The 20,613-nt window shown below is 45.9% G+C and overlaps 1 protein-coding gene across 1 annotated transcript in view; it reads left to right on the forward strand.

Annotated features, from left to right (window-relative positions):
• The first annotated feature begins 2,042 nt into the window (after positions 1-2,042).
• Positions 2,043-20,613, forward strand: part of LOC142558412 (uncharacterized) — an 81,629-nt gene continuing 63,058 nt past the window's right edge. Inside the window, exons 1-3 of the mRNA XM_075670549.1 lie at positions 2,043-2,141; positions 2,456-2,472; positions 6,332-6,346. Coding sequence (XP_075526664.1) covers positions 2,043-2,141; positions 2,456-2,472; positions 6,332-6,346 — 131 coding nt within the window. The remainder of the gene's footprint in view (positions 2,142-2,455; positions 2,473-6,331; positions 6,347-20,613) is intronic.

Genomic DNA, 20,613 nt, shown 5'->3' on the forward strand with positions numbered 1-20,613 from the left:
TATGCATCAATTTATTTATAGCGATTAACGAGGTGAAGTTAGAACGGAGGCGAGAGATTGTGCGGGCGAGGAACGCGCGGACAACAGACTTCGGAGAGCAAGAAGAGAGAGGGTGACGTTGCATCGCGGCGATGCCCTCTCCCCTAATCCCATACTTGACGCCCGAGCAAGGCAGCAGCTGTACGCATTCGTCCGCTTTGCGCCGTCGAGGTGTACACGTGGGGTGGCATCGCAGCCCATGGGAATTCAGGTGCCCTTTCCCTGCTGCTGACGCCTGCTTTTTCGCTCAATATGGCAATTGATGCTTTCCCATCAAAACGTTCGCTTCCTGCTTCGCGGTGTAAAGCGAGAACTGCTCGCCGGACTGATGCGCAATCCACCGAAGACTGTAGCCGAGTTGGTAAGAGGCCAGGACATGTGAGGAGACGCTCGAAATGCGCAATACCAGGCTGCGCGAATGACCTACGGTAGCTAAGGGAAGATGTACGAAGGCTGTTTCTAGTTTCGAAGCCCCAAGTTGCATCAAATGCTGAGATCCTCCTTGAAGAAATTCAGTGGTCAATAAAAGGTTCTCAACCACCTCACCCGAGCATCGGCTACGTCGCCGCCACCACACGCTATGTGATACTCCCTCCGGCGACGTGACAGGGCACCGCAAGCCTCGTCGGTAGCCGGCAGCGGCACTTGAGCGGCCACAAGTTGGCCCACATAATTCACCAAACTAGACAAACGCATCGTGCACTCCCCCTCCCCGCCCGCTTTGCCTTCACTGCGAAGAAGCATGGCCTCGCCTAACACTACGGTGCATCGCCATCAACGCACCACGTCCAAAGCAAGGCGAACGATGACGTTGACCATGCAAACTTCCTCGAAGCGATTATGTTTCGGCATCCACGACCTTCCCTGTCTTCATCGCTAGGTTGCTCCATCTCGCCACAGCGGCGTCATTGCAGCCTCTCACGTCTGCTCGTTTTAGATTAGTTGCAAGTGCAGTGCACAGAACCAATATTGTTTTGCTTCGCAACTTCGTGCTTGCATTTCCAGAAACATATTCGGAAGTTCTGTAAAAACTTAGGCTTTATGTTGGAATATTGTTTATGAGCAAAGAGTTTGGCTCTGTTCTCGAGAACGCAAATTTCAATTGCATTGGTTCGATTGGGGAGGCCCTTTATGCGTTTAACATGTATTCGAAAATGAAAATCAGATTAGTTCTGAGGTAAAACTTCCTTTTAATCTGTCTTCTTTTCTGTCTTCCTACAGCTGCCGAAACTTACTAAAATTAGTGCATTTGTGTTTTTCAATGACGCTTCTTGTAACTTCAGGCTTAAAGAATACATTGTTGCGCCAAAAAAGGAAAATAAAGACTTGGGAAGGAAGAGTACGAAAAGACAGATTGAGCGCTGAACTTGCAACGATTTCAAGTTCTTTAAAAGAAACTGGCTAACTATCTGCTGCCAAGAGCCTTTCTCGCTTACGATGGCACGGAACAGAATTCCTTCCTTGTGGGATTTTGCTGTGAAAAACAGGGTTCAGGAAGCACCTTTACAATCACTTATTGCCTTGACTAACTTCGAAAGATGAAGTTCGGTGCAAAGGGCGACAGTTTGTTTCTTGACTCTTGTTGCCTTTTCTTTGACTAGGACAAAGTTCTTATCTACAGCTTGTTGTGCCTTGTCGCTAAACACACCTCCTGAGAAGACCACGAAACGTCCTTCCTTATCAGACTGGAGCAGCTGGAGGTTATTTTCTTTGAAAAAAGTTACGATGGTCCTTGTAGGGTCTCTGGACTTGTCGGACCGCACATTGTTGGGAGCTCTACTAATGGCATCAACACCTTCCAAGAGGCATCTCTCCTGGTTTTCACTGGTGGCTTTCTTTGAAATCCGTCTATTTAAGGCTAGTAAATCATGGGCTCGTATACGTGGTTCATGTCTATACTTCGGCCCTTTGTCTAGGACACGAGTGATGCTTCCCGGGATTACGATATGGTCTTCCGGCACCAACAGACCCTCTTTTCGTGTTGCCTTCTTGTCTTTCGGGACATGAAGCAGTCCTCTAATGCAGTCCAACCACAAGAATTCGGTAGCTTGGGAGGCCTGACGTTTGAGAATCCTGAAACGCTGCTCAGCAATCCATGTAGGGTACGAAGCATAGCAAAGGACACGCAGGACATCCCAGCTATGTCTGACTTGAGCCCACAACTCCGAGCGAAGAATCTTGCAAATGCGCTTGATGTGACCTGTTAACGCCTTGAAAGGACCGAAAAGGAAACGGACCTCAGCTGGCACAAGTCCTTTCCGTAAGCAGAAAGCGATTAATCAGCTCGTTTTCAACGTGGAATCATATTGCCATCGCTGGGAAAAATTGGAATGAGGGCAGTGTCACCGACGTAGCGATAGTTCGTTACTATATTTTGCAAGGTGGTGCTAACGTTTCTTCTCTTCTTTTTTTTCAGCATGAAAAAGACGACTGGTAAGTCCTAAAGCGTTTTGCTTGAGCCCTTGTCTCCCGATACCACCGCGAACAATAATTTTTCATTCTGACAACATGGTTAGCTCAGTCACGCCCTACATGAAGCCTTGCTTGCTGCGTCTGCAAATGCACTGCCCCCTAACAAAGCCTATGCAATCGCATGACTTCCTTTGGGGTTAAAACTTGCCAGCTATATCTTGCTCATGTCGAGGGCGAAATTACGCGTCTATTTGAAATGTGACTGTATTGCCGTTCCTCGACATCTCCTGCATCCGCACTCAGTTGAATTATCTTGGAGAGATTTTTAGTTAATAGGCTGTAGCACTGAGGAAATAATTTGCCGCTGTCATTGGCTTTTGTGCAATTGACATTTAGCCCATACCTGAGACTTTCCCAACTGTGGCTGCTATACTGCGCCTTTGATAACTGAGCCATCGCTGTGTTCTCGAAAAGCTCGTATTTGGAAAAGTATGTCCAATGGCCGGATAGTACCCGTGTTCTCCAGCACAGCAGCCCGATGTCTTAGCCGTTAGGCAGCTCTCGCCACCATACTTGCGTCGTGCCAAGGGCAACTTGACCTTTGTGATGATCGCTGCGTATGCCACATTACGTACAGTGGCAGCAGCTTTTGATATGCATGATGTGTTAGCCATTAAACACAGAAACTAACAGTTCTACAACTTTTATGTGTTTAAACAGTGCTTCGCCGCTTGTAGTTTCCAACTAGGTCAATTGAAACAGCGTCCACGTTTTTTTTTATACACTGACTCATTTCCGCGACACTTAGACATTGGCAGTTGGCGCAGGAGTTACAGCAAATGACGTGTTCATGCGTGCGCAACGCTTGCAGTCTGGCAGAGCTACGTTCTCTGTTCGTACTCTACTTTCGTGAACAGCTGCACTTGGCTTCCTCTCAGATGTCGTTTGCGACAACCCCACTTAAAAAGAAGTGGTTTATAATGGCAATGCTTGCACGGACAATAATCGCTCACTTCAAGTGCACACGAGACTTCTGCGGACCTAAGTACTTGCTCCAGCGCGCAGTCCGGAGAGTATAGTGTTGCGGCCTTGACATTGGCATACTATAGTCAATACTATGGAACAGTATGCCATATAGCATATTAGTAAACGCTATATGCTCATTAAGCCGCATTCCTTTTTCCATGTCTTAAATCCACTGACGTTTATTACGATTTCTGCGTTCGTTTTGTTGCTTGATTGTTTCCGAATCATACAAATATTACCGATTTGTTCGAAGAGGTTCGCATCTATAACGCACATTTTGACTGCTTTCGAATAGATATCTTTGCCTCTCTTCTTTCAGACATGCATTAGCTATGCGTACTTTTTCTTGAACTTCGTAAAATTTTTGAAGCTAGCATTGAAAACACTTGGTGCTTTCATTCTGGTTTTTTTGCGGTTCACTGTTAAATCAGCAAATTCTAGTATGTCAACGCATTTATTCATCAAATATTTAAGATAATAAATGACAATCCTAAGACAAATAACTAATTTTTAATTGGTGGGAAAGCATAGGTTGCGCAAATATTACCCTTTGATGCGAAAACATTCTGCACTCATGCACTGAAGAATAACGCAGACACATCGTAACATTCCTATCCAATTCTTTAGAAGCTGCTAATGATAGAGCAGCAGGCATTTGCGTATGCTACACCTACGCTTGTTTACGCAATGCTTCAGTAAAATATCATTGGCTGTGGTTGTCACATGTAAGCATGTCAGCTGTTCCACTACCTATACTTTCCTTCAAGCGATCTTTGATCTCCTCTGTTTATCCGATATGGTCATAATCGCCATTACCATAATCTGTCAAATTTTTTGTTCACCGCAGGACAAAGGCCACTCGCCGGATTCTCCAATTACCCCTTTCTTACGCTAGCTGATTCAAGTTTGCTCGAGCAAATTTTATAATTTTATCACAGTACCTAATTTTCTGCTGTCATTCGCTTCCCTAGCCACTCATTCTGCAGCTCGAATGGTCCACCCGTTATTTACGCTACGCATTGCATAGCCTGCACAACTCATATTATTCTCTTAATGTCAACTAGAATATCGGCTACAGCCGCTTGCTTTGATTAACACTGCTCTGTTGCTGTCTCTTAAGGCTACGCCTAACAGTTTTCCTTCATCCCTTTTTGTACGGCCCTTAACTTATTCTCGAGCTTCGTTTTAACTTGCAAGTTTCTGCCCCATATATCAGTACAAGGAGAATACGACTGTACACTTGGATAACACTTTCAGTCAGGATTTGTTTCATACGACAGAGTGCCAGATATATATCTGGTCAAAACCCGGATAATGAACGAGCATTCGCTCGCCAATGTCTATTTGCTCCGCTATCTAAAGAAAGATTTCAATATTTGTTTCTTCGCCCGTCTTCCGACCATAATGTTCACTTTATGGGTATTTGTTTCCAACCAGGCATCGAGTGGCGTGTCAATCTCCTAGGTAAATGTCAATAGTCACTTCAAGTGTCAGTTTCCATCGTAAACTCTTGTTCAGATGACAATGATGTCGGGCATCAGCTGTTTTCATAGTATGAAACGCATTATTTCACCTACTGGATCCCGATTCTTGTATAAAATTTTCCACCCGCGATTCTTTTCCAAATTGACGCGTTAAGGTGGACCAACTGGTTATTAGGAAATTTGACGCCGTTTATTTCTTATAGCTCTTAGTGGTAAGGAGGGCAGTGAATAAATGGGAATCCGGTACAAGTGGTTTACGTACTGGGCACCAGAGTATTTTTCTGGCAAGCATAGCGGCAAAACATGTGAAGCAAAGAAAAAAACGAACGTCGCGACATAAGTGATAAAGGAATAGCGATATTGCAATTTGTACGGACATTGTTAATGTAAGCCTCGAGGCACAATCTCCGTTGCCTTTGCGAATACGCTGAAATTTGGTATCGCTGAGGATTTTATAAGAGATTTATAGCAAAAACTAACTAGTCATCGCTTAGTACTATCTCTCGCTGAGTTAGCAGATGCCATGCAAAGCTATTGCATTGGTATAAAAAATCGTGTTACTCTGACTACCTTGGTAGAACAACGAAGAGGTGCCGCCAGTGCGATCTCCGCCCGGGTGTGACGTAGCGTTGGGCCACTGTCAGATGATTTGCTGGATGGAACTGCTAAACCGTTCATATGTCGCAATGACTGCGCATCCAATAGGGAGGATGCGCAACACTCCAACTGGCATCATCTCTTGGGAATAGATGTGCACGGTACTCGGATCTTCCCATTGAGCCGCTCATCTATGCCATAGGTGGCTTTGTTGGCGAAGCACAACACTTCGCGGAGCCGCCTGTTATATCACTTAAATTCAACGAACAATCTAGCCGCTAGTGTTAAGCGTTTTTATTGAACCAATGGCGCTAGTTTTGCTTGCGAAAGATGTACGCTGAAACAGACATAAGGCGTAACCCAATAATTTTTTGAATCTAAAAAAGTGCTGCAAATAAGAAATGACAAACTGTACTTTAGCAGAGTTTTGCGTGAACTGACAGTTTTCATTTATGGTCACCGAACACAAGTAAATTTATGAGCCTTTAAGAAAATAATTTGAAGAGAAATCTGTGAACTGGACATTGTTAACTGAAGACACCAAGAGCTAACAATGCAGCGATTATCTAAGTTAAATTCAAAGAGAAACTGCACATTTCGTTGTGTCATAAGTGATTTCAGTGCAAAATCATTCTATGCTGATTATAGCCATCTCTGAGAGGGCTAGAACGGTATGATGAGGCACAGAATTTGACTTGTAAATTAAGACATGCAAGAATTACCACTAATATGTCATTCAATTTTATTTTCTCGTCTTCGCACTCCATCCTCAGCTGCCGCACGCACTGGTAAGTAGCTTAGTCGAGTGTCCAATCTGCAAATTTCTTTGTTTGTATGCTTGTGCACGAAGTCGTGCACAGTTGGTAACAATTGCTCACTCTTTTGCCAGTATTCTAGATAAAGCAGGGGAGGTTGATTTATACGCCATGAATTTTAGTGAAGGTTTCGACCGTTTCACATACTAAGCTGATTGAGTCCTTCCCCTTTCCTAGTTAATTGAGCTACAGCATATTTAGCAAACCGTTGTTATAGACAGCTTTGCGTGTCTGACCCATTACCCGTTTCATAGGGTAGTTCAAAGCGTTGGCCTTCAATGGGCAGTTCTCGGACCCTTATAATATTTAACTTCCTGTTGATGAGGACCATTGTATTAAGTTCACTAAAATCATTGTCACCAATGACTTTAGTACAGGTTTCCATCTGTTGAACTCAGATTGACGAATATCATTGATCAAGGTGTCACTATAACCACAAACCAAAGTTTAACCAGGCATATATTTAATATTTGTGACTCACTGTTTCGTAAACATTGTATTACTAAGGCATAAACTAAAGCATGCTACAGCAAAACTGAACTTCTAGCTTAATTCTTCCATACGCGAGCATTATTTGGGGCCCTCACACAAAAACGAACATTGGCGCACTCGACGTGATACAGCGGAATGCGGTTCATCTAATCAAAATATCGACAAACAGGCTCTCCCTCAACACTAATGAAAGAATACAGCGTCTGAACGCTCCAGACAAGGCGGAAATCTTACGGACTAATGTACCTCTTCTTACGTTCTTGCATGACATGAAAGGCTTTTCTCTATAATGAGAGGTATACGTAAGCCCTAGAACTAACGAGTGAACGAGGCATCACGATCAGCCACCGTGGGTGCTTAGTGGCTGTGGTGTTGGGCTGCTAAACGCGATGTAGCGGGATCAAATTCGGGCTATGGCGAAAAGCGAGAACACCCGTGTACTTAGATGAGGTGCATGTTAAGGTATACAGGAGGTGAAATTTTCTGAAGTCTCCCACTACGGCGTGCCTAATGAGATCGTAGTTTTGGCACGTGAAAAATCATTGCTTAATTTAAGTCATCACGACCGCTATACCTCCATAAAGCGAGAACAGTATCAACCACGAAATTATAAAGATGATCGACACAGAAAATGAGATATACAAGAAATATCACCGATATATGTCTTATTCGTTTAATTTCATTTGTTCTTCTCTTCGCGGTCGTCATAGCCATGGCCACAGGGGCCCAGACGGGTAAGTACACTGGTCGATTTACCGACCTCCAAATATAATACGAGGAAGCTTTAGCTCGGCCCCAACTCCAACGCCACCTACTACAATAAATGTAAAACGCAGATGCTTTTTTTGCATTTGTGCGTTTTCCAGCCCCCATCTAAGTACTGCCGCTGCGGCGGCTATTCGAACTCGCATCCTCGGCATTAGTAGAGCGACGCCTTAGCGCAATGAAAGCCAGGCGCTCATTGTATTTGTACTTTTCGTGTCTGCTGATCCGCGGCTATATAGATATACATATAGCTGCGGATCGGCAGACACGAAAAGTACAAATACAACGAGCGCCTGGCTTTCATTGCCTCATGAGAGCGTAGTTTTGGCACGTGAAAAATTATGACTTAATTTAAGTCATCACCACCACTATATATTCATAAAGCGAGAACAGTATCAACCACGGAATTATAAAGATGATCGACAAGGAAAATAAGATATACGAGAAATATCACCGATATTTGTCTTATTCGTTTAATTTTATTTGTGCTTCTCTTCGCGGTCATCGTAGCCATGGCCACGAGAGCCCAGACGGGTAAGTACACTGGTCGATTTGCCGACCTCCAAATATAATACGAGGAAGCTTTAGCTCGGCCCCAACTCCAACGCCACCTACTACAATAAATGTAAAACGCAGATGCTTTTGAGATGGTTTCCTCTGACCTTACACCTGCTCAAGCTGAAGCTCTTTGTCGCGTTCTTGAAGGCTATCGTGACATTTTCGACTTTGACAATTGACAGTTAGGTCAAACGTCCGTCGTGACCCATCGCATAAACACTGGCGATGCCAACCCTATTCACCTACGTCCATATCGTGTTTCTGTGTCCGAACGAGCTGTTATCCAAGAGGAAGTCAAAAAGATGCTCGTAAAGGACATTATCGAGCCTTTCTGTAGTCCCTGCGCTTCTCCCGTCGTACGTGTCAAAAATAAGGATGGAACGTGGCATTTTTGTGTAGATTATCGCCACCTCAAGAAAGTCACAAAAAAGGACGTGTGCCCCTTGCCAGGTATTGATGACTCTCTAGACTGCTTGTACGGTGCCACCTATTTTTCTTCTATCGACTTACGGTCCTGCTACTGGCAGATATCCGTCGACGACATGGACCGAGAGAAGGCTGCATTTCTTACCCCTGACGGCCTTTATCATTTCAAGGTGATGCCTTTCGCTCTCCGTAACGCGCCCGCCACCTTCGAACGAATGATGGACTGTTTGCTTTAGGGGTTCAAGTGGTCCACCTGTTTGTGCTATCTGGACGACGTCATCGTTTATTCGCCCACTTTTGACACGCATCTAGACCGTCTTTCAGCGATCCTTGACGTGTCCCGCCGCGCCGGTCTCCAGCTGAACTCGTCAAAATGTCATTTCGCTCGCCCCCAAATCACCGTCCTTGGACACCTCGTGGACGCCCGAGGCGTGAGACCTGATCTGGACAAAATTCGCGCCGTTACGAACTTTCCTGTTCCGAAGTCTACCAAGGACGTTCGCAGTTTCGTAGGGCTGTGCTCTTGTTTCCGACGCTTTGTGAAGGATTTTGCGACCATCGCACGTCCCCTTATAGACTTCTTGAACAAAGACGCCCCATTTTCTTGGGGACCTGACCATGCCGCATCTTTTTCGCAGCTCACTACTCTCCTTACCACGCCTCCAATGTTGGCCCACTTTGACCCGTCTGCCTCAACGGAAGTTCGAACTGATGCCAGTGGTCACGGCATAGGAGCAGTGTTAGCACAACGCCAGTGTGGACATGATCGTGTTATAGCCTATGCCAGCCGACTTCTATCCCCGGCCAAGCGCAATTATTCAATCACAGAGCGCGAGTGCCTCGCTCTTGTGTGGGCTGTTGCGAAGTTTCGTCTATACTTGTACGGACGCCCCTTCTGTGTCATCACTGATCACCGCGCGCTCTGCTGGCTATCCTCGCTTAAGGACCCCACGGGACGACTCGCTCGTAGGGCATTACGCCTGCAAGAATATACCTTCTCCGTGGTATATAAGACAGGACGCTTGCACCAGGATGACGATTGTTTGTACCGCTACCCCGTCGCTGAACCGGCTGATGCGGACGCCATCGCTTGGGTTGTCTGTGTCCCAGTTGCTTGAAACCGGCATCGAGCAACGCCGCGATCCCTCATTACGAGCCCTCATCGATCATCTGGAGTCAACACCTGGCGACGCCTCTCTCCGGATGTTTCTCCTTAAGGAGGGGACATTATACCGCCGCAATCTCGATCCACACGGCCTTGACCTTCTGCTCGTAATTCCATCGCACCTGCGTTCGGCTGTCCTCCAACAACTTCACGACACTCCCTTGGCTGGACACTTGGGCCTCTCGCTCACATACGACCGTGTACGACGTCGATTATTTTTGCGGGGTCTCGCCCGCTCCGTGCGGTGCTACATTTCCGCTTGTGAGCCCTGTCAGCGCCGGAAGAAGCCCTCCACACCTCCAGCTGGATCCCACCCGAACCCTTTTTTCGTCTTGGTCTAGACTTGCTTGGACCGTTTCCTCTCTTGGGCTCCGGAAATAAATGGGTTGCCGTCGCTAATGATTATGCTACGCGGTACGCAAACACCAGAGCCCTTCCGACAAGTTGTGCTACTGACGTTGCTGACTTTCTGCTCTATGACATCATTTTAGTGCACGGTGCTCTGCGCCAATTACTCACAGAACGTGGCCGCAGCTTTCTGTCGGTAGTCGTCGAGGCCATCCTCCGCTCCTGCTCGGCAAAGCACAAGTTCAACACGTCCTACCACCCACAGACCAACGTCCTCACGGAGCGCCTCAACCGGACCATCACCGACATGCTTTCGAAGTACGTTGCGACCGACCACCACGACTGGGATCTTCACTTACCATATGTGACGTTCGGAACACGTTCAGCCACTGCATACGCCCGCGACGCGATCGCACACGCCGACCACGCGCGCCAGCTCGCCCGCACCCGTCTTGAGTCCTCACAGGAGCATCAGAGACGCCTCTATTATTGCCACCATCGCGACGTGAACGTTACTCCGGTTTCTCTGGTGCTTCTCTAGTCACCCATTCGGCGTGTGGGCCTTTCTGGAAAGCTGCTGTCGCGCTACACTGGCCCATACCATGTGGTGCGACAAGTGACCGATGTCACGTATGAAATCGTCCCCGCCGACCCCTCAGCGTCATCGTCGGCTGCAAGTGACATCGTTCACGAGGCGAGACTAAAGCCATACATACCATACACCTTTCACCACGGATGTGTAGATTAAGCACCGGGACGGTGCTTCTACTGCCGGGGGTAATGCTACGAAACAGCCACCACAGTGTGGCTGCATTGAAGAGGAAGACGACGTGGAACCGCTTAATATAGCGTCGCCTTTGTGGCCTTCCGTTAGCTTCCTCTGAATAAATGTATAAAGCATTAAGCTACAGATACACGCAACAATGTGTAGGCGTCTGTGAAGACTGTCATCGTGGGCTCTGTATGCCTTTGTAAGGTCCTGCATGAGCGCATTGATCTGAGATTTGGTGTCAGGTTGCAAGTAAGCAATCCGTACTTCATCAGATGAAGAGAAGGCCGATCTTGTCTCACTGTAAGCGAGTTCATTGGCAATCACACTACAATGACTAGGCACCCATTGAAAAGTGATCACGTGACCACGTGGCCTAATTGAAATCGCCGAGTAATTCCAAGTAATTACCGTCTCGGTAAGTCATATACAGGCGTCTGTGAAGACTGTCATCGTGGGCTCTGTATGCCTTTGTAAGGTCCTGCATGAGTGCATTGATCTCAGAGTTGGTGTCAGGTTGCGAGTAGGCAATCCGTACTTCTTCAGATGAAGAGAAGGCCGATCTTGTCTCACTGTAAGCGAGTTCATTAGCAATCACACCACAATGTCTAGGCACCCAATGAAAAGTGATCACGCTACCACGTCGCCTAATTGAAATCGCCGAGTAATTCCAAGTTGTGGGTTGACAAATGCGGCCGTCGTGGCAGATGGTGTGGCCGAACCATCTGTATATATTTGCACAATCCCACCATTTAATGTAAATATATGGGACAGGGTAAGCTGTTTCAAGCCTCAGTAGTGTGATCCGCGGCTAAATCCGTACGAGCAGTACAAAATGTTGACCATGGCCTCTAAAAACTCCGTCTCAGCAGCCATACGCCAATATGTGAAGCGGCGTAAAAAAATCTACCAATTTATTCTAAGCGACTAAGCGAAATGCCTTTGCGCAGTTACTTGCGGCAAATGAAGTGAATTATACAAAAGCAACGCGAAATTGTGTTCGGAGTGGCCGGCCGGGAGTGCTGTCACGTTTTACCTAAACTACGTTAAGCACGTACAGACGGTAAAGTTAATCCTCAGAAATATTGCACACGAAAAGCTACGGGTCGTCTAGCGTTCTGCGCATGCGCATTACGGTCCCGCTTTTAAGCTGAACAAGCTAAAATAAAACTGTATAGATTTTGTCACGTGGCGCCATAGTGAAACAAATTGAAGAGTTTACGCACTCGCAGTGCTTTACTAACCAACTGACCGCTTCGCCTCAAGCGGCTCATGTTAATAACTGAACCCCACTACCGGTTTGTTTTGGGGGCGCGCATTTTGAACGCTAGATATTGCGCGTTACGCCGGCTGCATGGATCGGCCCAGCGTTTGTTTTTACTTCTAGTGCTCAACAGCGCGTTGTCTAGGCGCGGAATTCCTTTCATTAGTAACACTTTCAATTGAAGTGCTCCTTACAATCCTTCAGCTAAGCTTCCCCCAGTGCAGCAAGAAATTCCAGTATAGAAACGCAAAACATCATGGAAATGTATTTCTCTATCTATAGAAATGCTCCAGTGGGGCTTTAGTTTTTCGTTTGTTGTTTTGTTCCCCTGTCGTGGCACCACGGTATAACAGCAATGGCTTTTGTGCGAAGCTTCACCGAACGGTATCGGCAAAAAGTGCCTAGTTAATGTGCGAGAATAAGGAGAAAGGCGATTCGATTTTCCAAACACGACGTGAAATACCCCTTAAGCAATTTTACGTAAGCAATCTTACGCAGCGTCATTAACGAGTTCCTGTACCGAAAAAAATTCTAGGGGGCTATGAAACGCGCTGCAAACTTGGTCCTGTTCCATTCAGGCAAGGTGAAACTGCACCACAACAGTCGATGTCATAATAATAATAATAATAATAATAATAATAATAATAATAATAATAATAATAATAATAATAATAATAATAATAATAATAATAATAATAATAATAAATAATCCGCCTGTTTGACGTCCACTGAAGGACGAAGGCATCTCTGCGATTCCCAATTGCCCCCGTCTTGCGTTAACAGATTCCAACTAGCGCCCGCGAATTCCTAATTTCATCGCTCCACCTAGTCTTCATGTCCTCAATTGCGTTTCCTTTCTGTAACACATTCTGTAACCCGAATAGTCCAACGATTATCTAACCAGCGCCTTACTGACCTGCCCAGATCCATTTTTTCTTCTTGGTGTCAGAATATCGTCTATATGCGTTTGCTCGCTGATCCTAACCGCTCTCTTCTGTCTCTTAACGTTATGCCTAGCAATCTTCGTTCCATCGCTCTTTGCACGGTCCTTGTTCTCAAGCTTCTTTGTCTCCAAGTCTCTGCCGTATATGTCAGGACTGGCAAAATGCACTGGTTGTACGCGTCCGACTGGCCGACTGGTGATCCTGAACTCTTGTTGGTCTGCCCGGCTATTCAACCCCACTCTTAGTCTCTTTGTTAAGGTCCTCAATCATTTGTTGTAAGTCGTCTGCATTGTTGCTGAATAAAACAACTGTCATCGGCAAACCGAAGGTTGCTAAAATATTCGCCGTCGATCTTTACTCCTAAGCCATCGCGGTTTAATAGCTTGAATATTTCTGAGCACGCAGTGAATAGCATTGGAGAGATTGTGTCTCTGTCTGACCCCTTTTTTTATAGATACTTTTCTTGTGTAGAATTAAGGTAGCTGTAGAACTTCCTGTATATATTTTCCAAGGTTTTTACGTAAGCATTCTGTACTCCTTTATTAGGTAATATTGCTATGACGGTTAGTATCTCTACTGAATCAAATGCCTTTTCGTAATCTAAGAAAACCATATAGAGGGGCTTATTATACTCTTCGGAGTTCTCGATAACCTGGTTAATGACATGGATGTGATCCATTGCAGAGTATCCCTTCCTGAAGCCCGCCTATTCCCTTGGCTGACTGAAGTCCAGTGTGGTCGTTGTTCGATTGGAGATTATTTTGGTAAATATTTTATACTGGGAGTAAGCTAATCGGCCTATAATTTTCAATTCATTAACATCTCCCTTAATGTGAATTAGTGTAATGTTACATTCTTCCAGTTTTCTGGGACCCTTGCAGTCGATAGACTATCCGTATAAAGACCCACCAGTTTTTCAAGCATTGTTTCCTCCATCTTTGATTAAATCGACTGTTATTCCATCTTCTCCTGCCGCTCTTGCTCGTTTCATGTCTTGCACGGCCCTTCTGTCCTCATCGCTAGTTACAGGAGTTCCTGTATTCTGTTCATTACTGTTTATAATCGAGGTATCCTGACTCCTTGAGTACTGTACAGGTGAGTATAGAATTCTTCCGCTTCTTTTACTATATCATAGAAATTACTGATATTACCCTGCTTATCTTTCAGTGCGTACTTATTGGTTTGTCTTATGCAAAGTTTCTTTCTCACCGATTTCAGGCTGCGTCCATTTTTTACGGCTTCTTTGTCTTTCTCACGTTATGGTTTTGAATATCCCTTATTTTCGCCTTGTTGATCAGTTTCGACAGTTCTGCGAAGTCTGTCCTATCTCTTGAGTTCCATATTTTGTCGTTTCTTTATTACGTCCTAAATAAGCAGCCTTGGAACAGAGAGATGATAATGACAGAGCTAATGAGTGAAACCTAACTAGGTTGGCTTCAGAGGCAGCAACTGAACTGAGAGGCAAGGCACTAAGACAACCAGTAGGCAAGCTCTGCCAAGTAACAAAGGACCTTCCATGTAACAAAGAGCTTGCCGACTGGTTGCCTTAGTGGCTTGCCTCTCGGTTCAGTTGCTGCTCCTGAAGCCAACATAGTTACGGTTTCACTCATTAGCTCTGACATCATCATCTCTCTGTTCTCAGGCTGCTTATTTGTTTGCAAGTACCAGCCTGAATTTATCTACGTTGACCCCTATTTTACTGCCTCTACGTTGACCTGTTTCTTCTTCATCAATTTAGCTTGCTCTCTTGAAATTGAGGTGAATCCTAGCCCTCACTAACCTATGATCACTGCACTTTACCCTACCTATCACTTCTACATCCTGCACTCTGCTGGGATCAGCAGAAAGTATGAAGTCAATTTCATTTATTGTTTAACCATTGGGGCTGTTCCAGGTCCACTTTCTGCTGCTGCGCTTCCTGAAGAAGGTGTTCAATATTCGAAGCTTATTCCCTTCCGCGAATTCTACCAGCATCTCCCCTCTAGAGTTCCTCGAATTGACGCCGTAGTTGCCGATTGCTTGTTCACCAGCCGGCTTTCTCCGCACTTTTGCAATGAAGTCGCTCATTACTATAGTGTACCGAGTTTGCACTTTTCTCATCGCTAATTAAACATCTTCATAAATCTGATCTACTCTCTTATCATCGTGACTGGATGTTAGAGCATAGGCTTCTACTACCTTTAATCTATCCTCCTGAGACCCCGCTATGGGGATTTGTCCAATGTATTGGACATTGAGATATGAGACAGTACTCCTGTGACAAGGCTTTCATCCTCATAAAACCACACTGTACAACTTATTGGACACCTGCTTGCGCCATCTATGCAGCATTGATGAAAATACATCGTTCAAATTCCCGCCGAAACAGTTCCACAATGGCGGCATTAAGCGGCGCGGCGTTTTACGGCAGCTGCCGGAGAAGTAAGCACTGTTTCTCGTATTTCTACCTGCTTTTAGGGCATATCTTTGATTTTATAATAAAGTTGATACAACAGCGTACGCGCAGAATACAAAATTTTAACTATTCGCTCGCTTACCTTTTTTTACTCTTCCTTTGATTTCGCGTGTCCATTACGTTGGACGCTAGGACTCAACCCGGTTATTTTGACCGCGCTTTTTCAATGGTCTTGTTATGAACAGTAGGCGAGTACTGATGGCGTTTAGCGGCTTGCGGACGAAATTGCCTATTTTTTTCTTCGGGGGACCGGCCTCGCGTGTCTCATGAATTAATCCAATAACGTTTCTTTTTTCAATCCATGGCTTCGATCCGCAAGACACCTACTGTCGCAGATGGTCTCGTAAGGCAAAAAAATATCAATATCCCTCTACCAGATATCGTTCGCATGTACAACTTCAACATGGGCGTTGTTGACAAGGCAGACCGAATGCTAAGTTACTACAGGATAAAAGCAGGCGTGAACAAGTGGACAATCAGAGCCATCTTTCACCTCTTCGACATTGCCCTCAACAACTCCTGGGTGCAGAACACGCGGGACATACGCTCCGTAAAGAAACAGCGGAAATAAATACTCAAATATATGCAGTTCCACCCATCTGTTGCTGAGACTCTCGTGGCTCAAGGGAAGAAGCAGGATGAAACGAAGAGTGAGAACGAAGCCGAGTGTCATCCGCCATCAAAGCAGGCTCGGCTGTCTCCTCGAGAACAGCAAGAAAAGAGCACTACCCACTACTGAATACTGGCAGACACTGCAAACACTGCCCGTTGCAGACTACAGGGCTGCGACATGAAAACGAAGTTCTTTTGCACCAAATGTCGGCTCTTCTTCTGCATCACCAAGGACAAACAGGTGTTTTGAAATTGCCCACGGGAAGTGAACACAAGAGCGAAATTTTTTTTTTGAGCAGAGGAATGCTCTTCTTATGTACTTTATTGAATACTTTGCCTTTTGAGTTGTTAAAATATTTTTGCACATGAGTTTTGCGTAATATCCGCTGTATGTCATTACGTGCGCCCTGGGTGAAGAAAGACCGGGGTAGCATCCCAGTGTCCAATATATTGGACATCGCGCTGAGCTGAAATTATCACGGCTATTGAAAAAACATTTAACGCTTTCCACCTTCATAACCATCCTGATTTATTCTGAAAGTTTGGTAAAAATCTGTGCACCCAAATGCATCCCGGGTCTCAGGAGGCTATACTTGTTATTAAGTCAGATTACGACTACAGCTACCCACTAAATGATGCCGCAAAATTCCTCAATGTTGCCCGCTGTGTCCTTATAGATTAGGAATCCTACCCCGTATTGCTTCTCATCTAGGAGACCTCTATAGCAGAGGACCTGTCCGTTATTTAGCACTCGAGTGAGGCTAGCTTAGCAGGACACCTTGAAGAATCGTCAGACATTGTTTGGGATATCAGCGGCCGTAGTGAGATTAGAACTGGTCGGGCTTATACAAGAATTCGGGTGCCAAACGTTGCAAGGGTCAGTTTCCATTGGCGGCCTGTCCGGATTCAGATTCTTAGCACCCTCTGCTTCGTTACAGGTCTGCCCGCCGCCTTAATCAGTTGCTCCGCAGCTGCTGGGGACAGAGTGCCATTGGGTAATTGAGTGATTCAATTGGGAGGGGGTTGCTGAATACTGCATCAGCGAGGCTAATTCTTGATCTGGTGAGAGAGTGTTTTGTTGAAGCTTTGTGGGCCTTCCTAAGTTGTTTGTACCTGGATTAGTAAAGCCCCACTTGCCCTCGGCATCTTTTGCCGGTGTAGGCGTCACTCCAAGCCTGCAGAAGTTGTGCACTGTAAGAGTTGAATTTCAAGATCACCATCATTAAAAAAAGAAAACCGTATTACGGGATTCGAACTTCCGACTTTGGCAACCGAGGATTCGCCGTAGCTCATTCAGCTAATCCCGCCGGGCCGATGGTGCAGCTTGTGCGCAAGCATAGGCTCCTGCTGCCGAGCGCAAGCAGCAACTACGTAACGAGGATCCGGCAGCCTACCAAACCCTCGTTTATTGGACCGTCGGGACTAATCCAGCGATAATCAGCGGGGCCGCATGTTTCAGCTTAGCTGCTTAGCCAGGTGTACGGAGTGCTTGGGTGGTGATTTTTACTTTGTCGTTTTGCTATGCGAGAGCAGAGGCCTCCGAGCTCCCTAAGGGCCGTAAAGACAAGCAGAAAACCATGTCCGCTTGCCAACTTCTTGGAATTAAGGGCCATCTTGTGCATATACGGACTGGCCACCGGTCGAACTTCTTCTTGAAGGACCTATGCACCAGAGTTTCCTACAACAATTACTAGAGGGAACACTGACGCTGCAGTTGTACCACCATTGGAATGATGGAAAGTACATGGATTTGTCTGATCTTTTTGCTTGTGGATTCAGACGTTCTTATGGCTTAGCATATTATGCTGCATGAATATTATTGGCGTAAGTTTCAGCGCAATCTGTACTCTTTGAATTGCAGAAGGCGCCACGAACACGCAGAATTGCTATTAATTACAACGATTGAGCTTATCCAGGTGGCCAAATCAAAACGCGCCAAGCGTCTCATGGCACTGGCATGCCCCCGATAAATTAGGGCGTTTCATTCGCTTGTCGATGCATGCGTCCACGGCTTAATGGTTTCAATATCAGGCCAATGCCTCCTTTACTAGATGCCTGCCGCGTTGTCCGGTAGCATGGGTCCGGTGCTTTCCCGTTCGCCTCTCATGGCGAACGCCTGCAACTTGCAATCACGTGCTGCGGCCTTTGAGATTAACGTGGCATCTCTCACCGTCTCGGAGGTCCGCGATAACGCCCGCTAACCGACGGCCGCGCATATACCACGCCGGCGGATGCATTCAGCCGCCGCTGCCACATCCGACGGAAGTTGAAAAGGCAACGAGCGCCGCCTTACGGAATTTATGCTGAACCAATTTCAACTAAGGGAACCGCCGCAACAATGGGAAAGCGAGCATCTATTAAAGGAGGCATTGATCAGGCTTCTGTGCCAGAGTTACTGGGTTCGAATCCTGCCGTCGGACAATTTTAATGATGTTCATTTAATTATGCATTACGCAGTACATTGTCGAAAATGACAAGTCACAAAACCGTTTGAAGCCAAATGGATGAAGTTTAGGCAAATGCATGTACTTCCCTTAATTCCCATGCCGATACAACCGCTCTCATTGCTGCTCCCGTAGACACTAGCGCCAGAGTTCCTTCTAGTAATTATTGTTATGAAACTCTATGCTATGCACCTCTTCTCAAAGCTATGCTATGAGAAGGTGCTATGCAAAGCTATGCTATGCACCTCTTCTCAAAGCTTCTCAAAGCAGGGAACCCCGGGGAAGGCAGTTTGCGAATTGGTTTAGAACACTAGACATCTTGCGAAGTTAAGATTTCGTGAGCGAGGATTTAAAGGAAAGCGAAGCAATTCCTCTTTTTATCAGTTGGCAGTCGGAGGTGTCAAATGGCAGAAACCGTTGCACGCGGAGAATAACCCCAACAAAGCGAATCTGCACAGAACTTTTATTTAAGAATACTGACAGAATTCTAAAAAGAAACAAGAGTCCGTGTTTTCAATACACTCCCTGACTGCAGCAAAGAAGGCCACATGGGGAACCGAATAAACAAAACAACATCCACGGGAGAAGACACGACCAAAGTAACCATAAAATTCCAAAAATTCAGACTTCATCGGAACTTTCAGTTAAAACGTATCTTCTATATCAAGCCTACTATAGCGTGTAACTATTGGCGTGAAACACAAGCCTTTGTTGTGCGTTTTCACTTCGTTGTGCGTTTTCATTTTTCATTTTTGCATCTGTGAACCCCTTTATCAAGGTTACTCAAACGCACACGCTCACACAGCATAACTGGTCTGTCTTTCTTAGTTTTGTAGAAGTTAGTGGGATGGGTGAATATTCCTTTCAATCGCTTGAGCTGCTCTTTCGCAGAAGTAATCATCCGACATGACGACAAACCCGTCCTCCTAATCAGCTTGAAGAAATATTAGGCAATTATTGCATACGCCGTGTACGCTTCGGGTAACCAGATTTGAGAAGGCACATTTCACGAAGGCACATTTCAGGCTCTTCTACAACGGCCTTGCTAGCAATTCGCTGCGACCTTTCTTCGATCAGTTCATGCGAGAGCACGTTTTGTTCTAATGCCAACTTGGTTCCTTTCTGAAGAACAGACGCATACCGCAATTACTAAACAACTCTCCACTTTCGTCTTGTTCATTGTTGTTGCACTGTGCAGAGAGTTGAAAATGCGCATGCAGAGTTGATCTTGGAGGCCAATCTCTTCATACGGACACGTATACTTCTTTGTCTTTATCGCACGACACGTTTCACCACCTAATAAATGTTATCGCGCAGCGCAGTACGCGCCTGCATGTATCGGAAGTTTCTGGAATGTTATCGATGCTTCCATCCGCTGTCTGTGACCGAACCTTGTGTAATCTGATTGCATGCGTGCACGACACCATTAATGTATAACTTTGTGGAAGGCACACGGGTCGCAGCGATTAGTCTGGAACATTCGACGACTGCTGTATAAAAGCCGACGCGATTCAGCCGCTGATCACATTTTCGACGATGATAATGATAAAAAAACGTTTATTCAACAGATTGAGAGTTTGCAGGCCAAAAATGACCCTTTACGTAGGTGGAGTCTTTAGTCTGGGACCCCACTGGACGAAGCTGCTACCCGCGCCCGTTGGACTAGAGCCTTTTGAGAGACTCCAGCGCCGAGCAATTGAGTAGGGCTGCTTCCCATACCTCTCTAGTGGGGGAAGGGACTGATTCATCTATCATGCCCACACCATTTGAAAGTAATCAGGGACTTCCCCACAGTGAGGGCATCGCTCATCTTTTGGGTCAAAATGTTTTGCTATTGCAGGACACAACAGGGTGTTTGTCTGCAGGCGCCGCAGGGTTTGTTCATCGGCCTTACTCAGGCCCGTAGCAGGGACTTGGAAAAGCCGATGACGTTCGCAATAGTCTGCCAGAATTTCCCTGAACCACAGAAGCGGTTATCTAATCTCTCAGCCGGAAGAG

The sequence above is a fragment of the Dermacentor variabilis genome, chromosome 9 (assembly GCF_050947875.1).
Source record: "Dermacentor variabilis isolate Ectoservices chromosome 9, ASM5094787v1, whole genome shotgun sequence".
NCBI lineage: Eukaryota > Metazoa > Arthropoda > Arachnida > Ixodida > Ixodidae > Dermacentor > Dermacentor variabilis.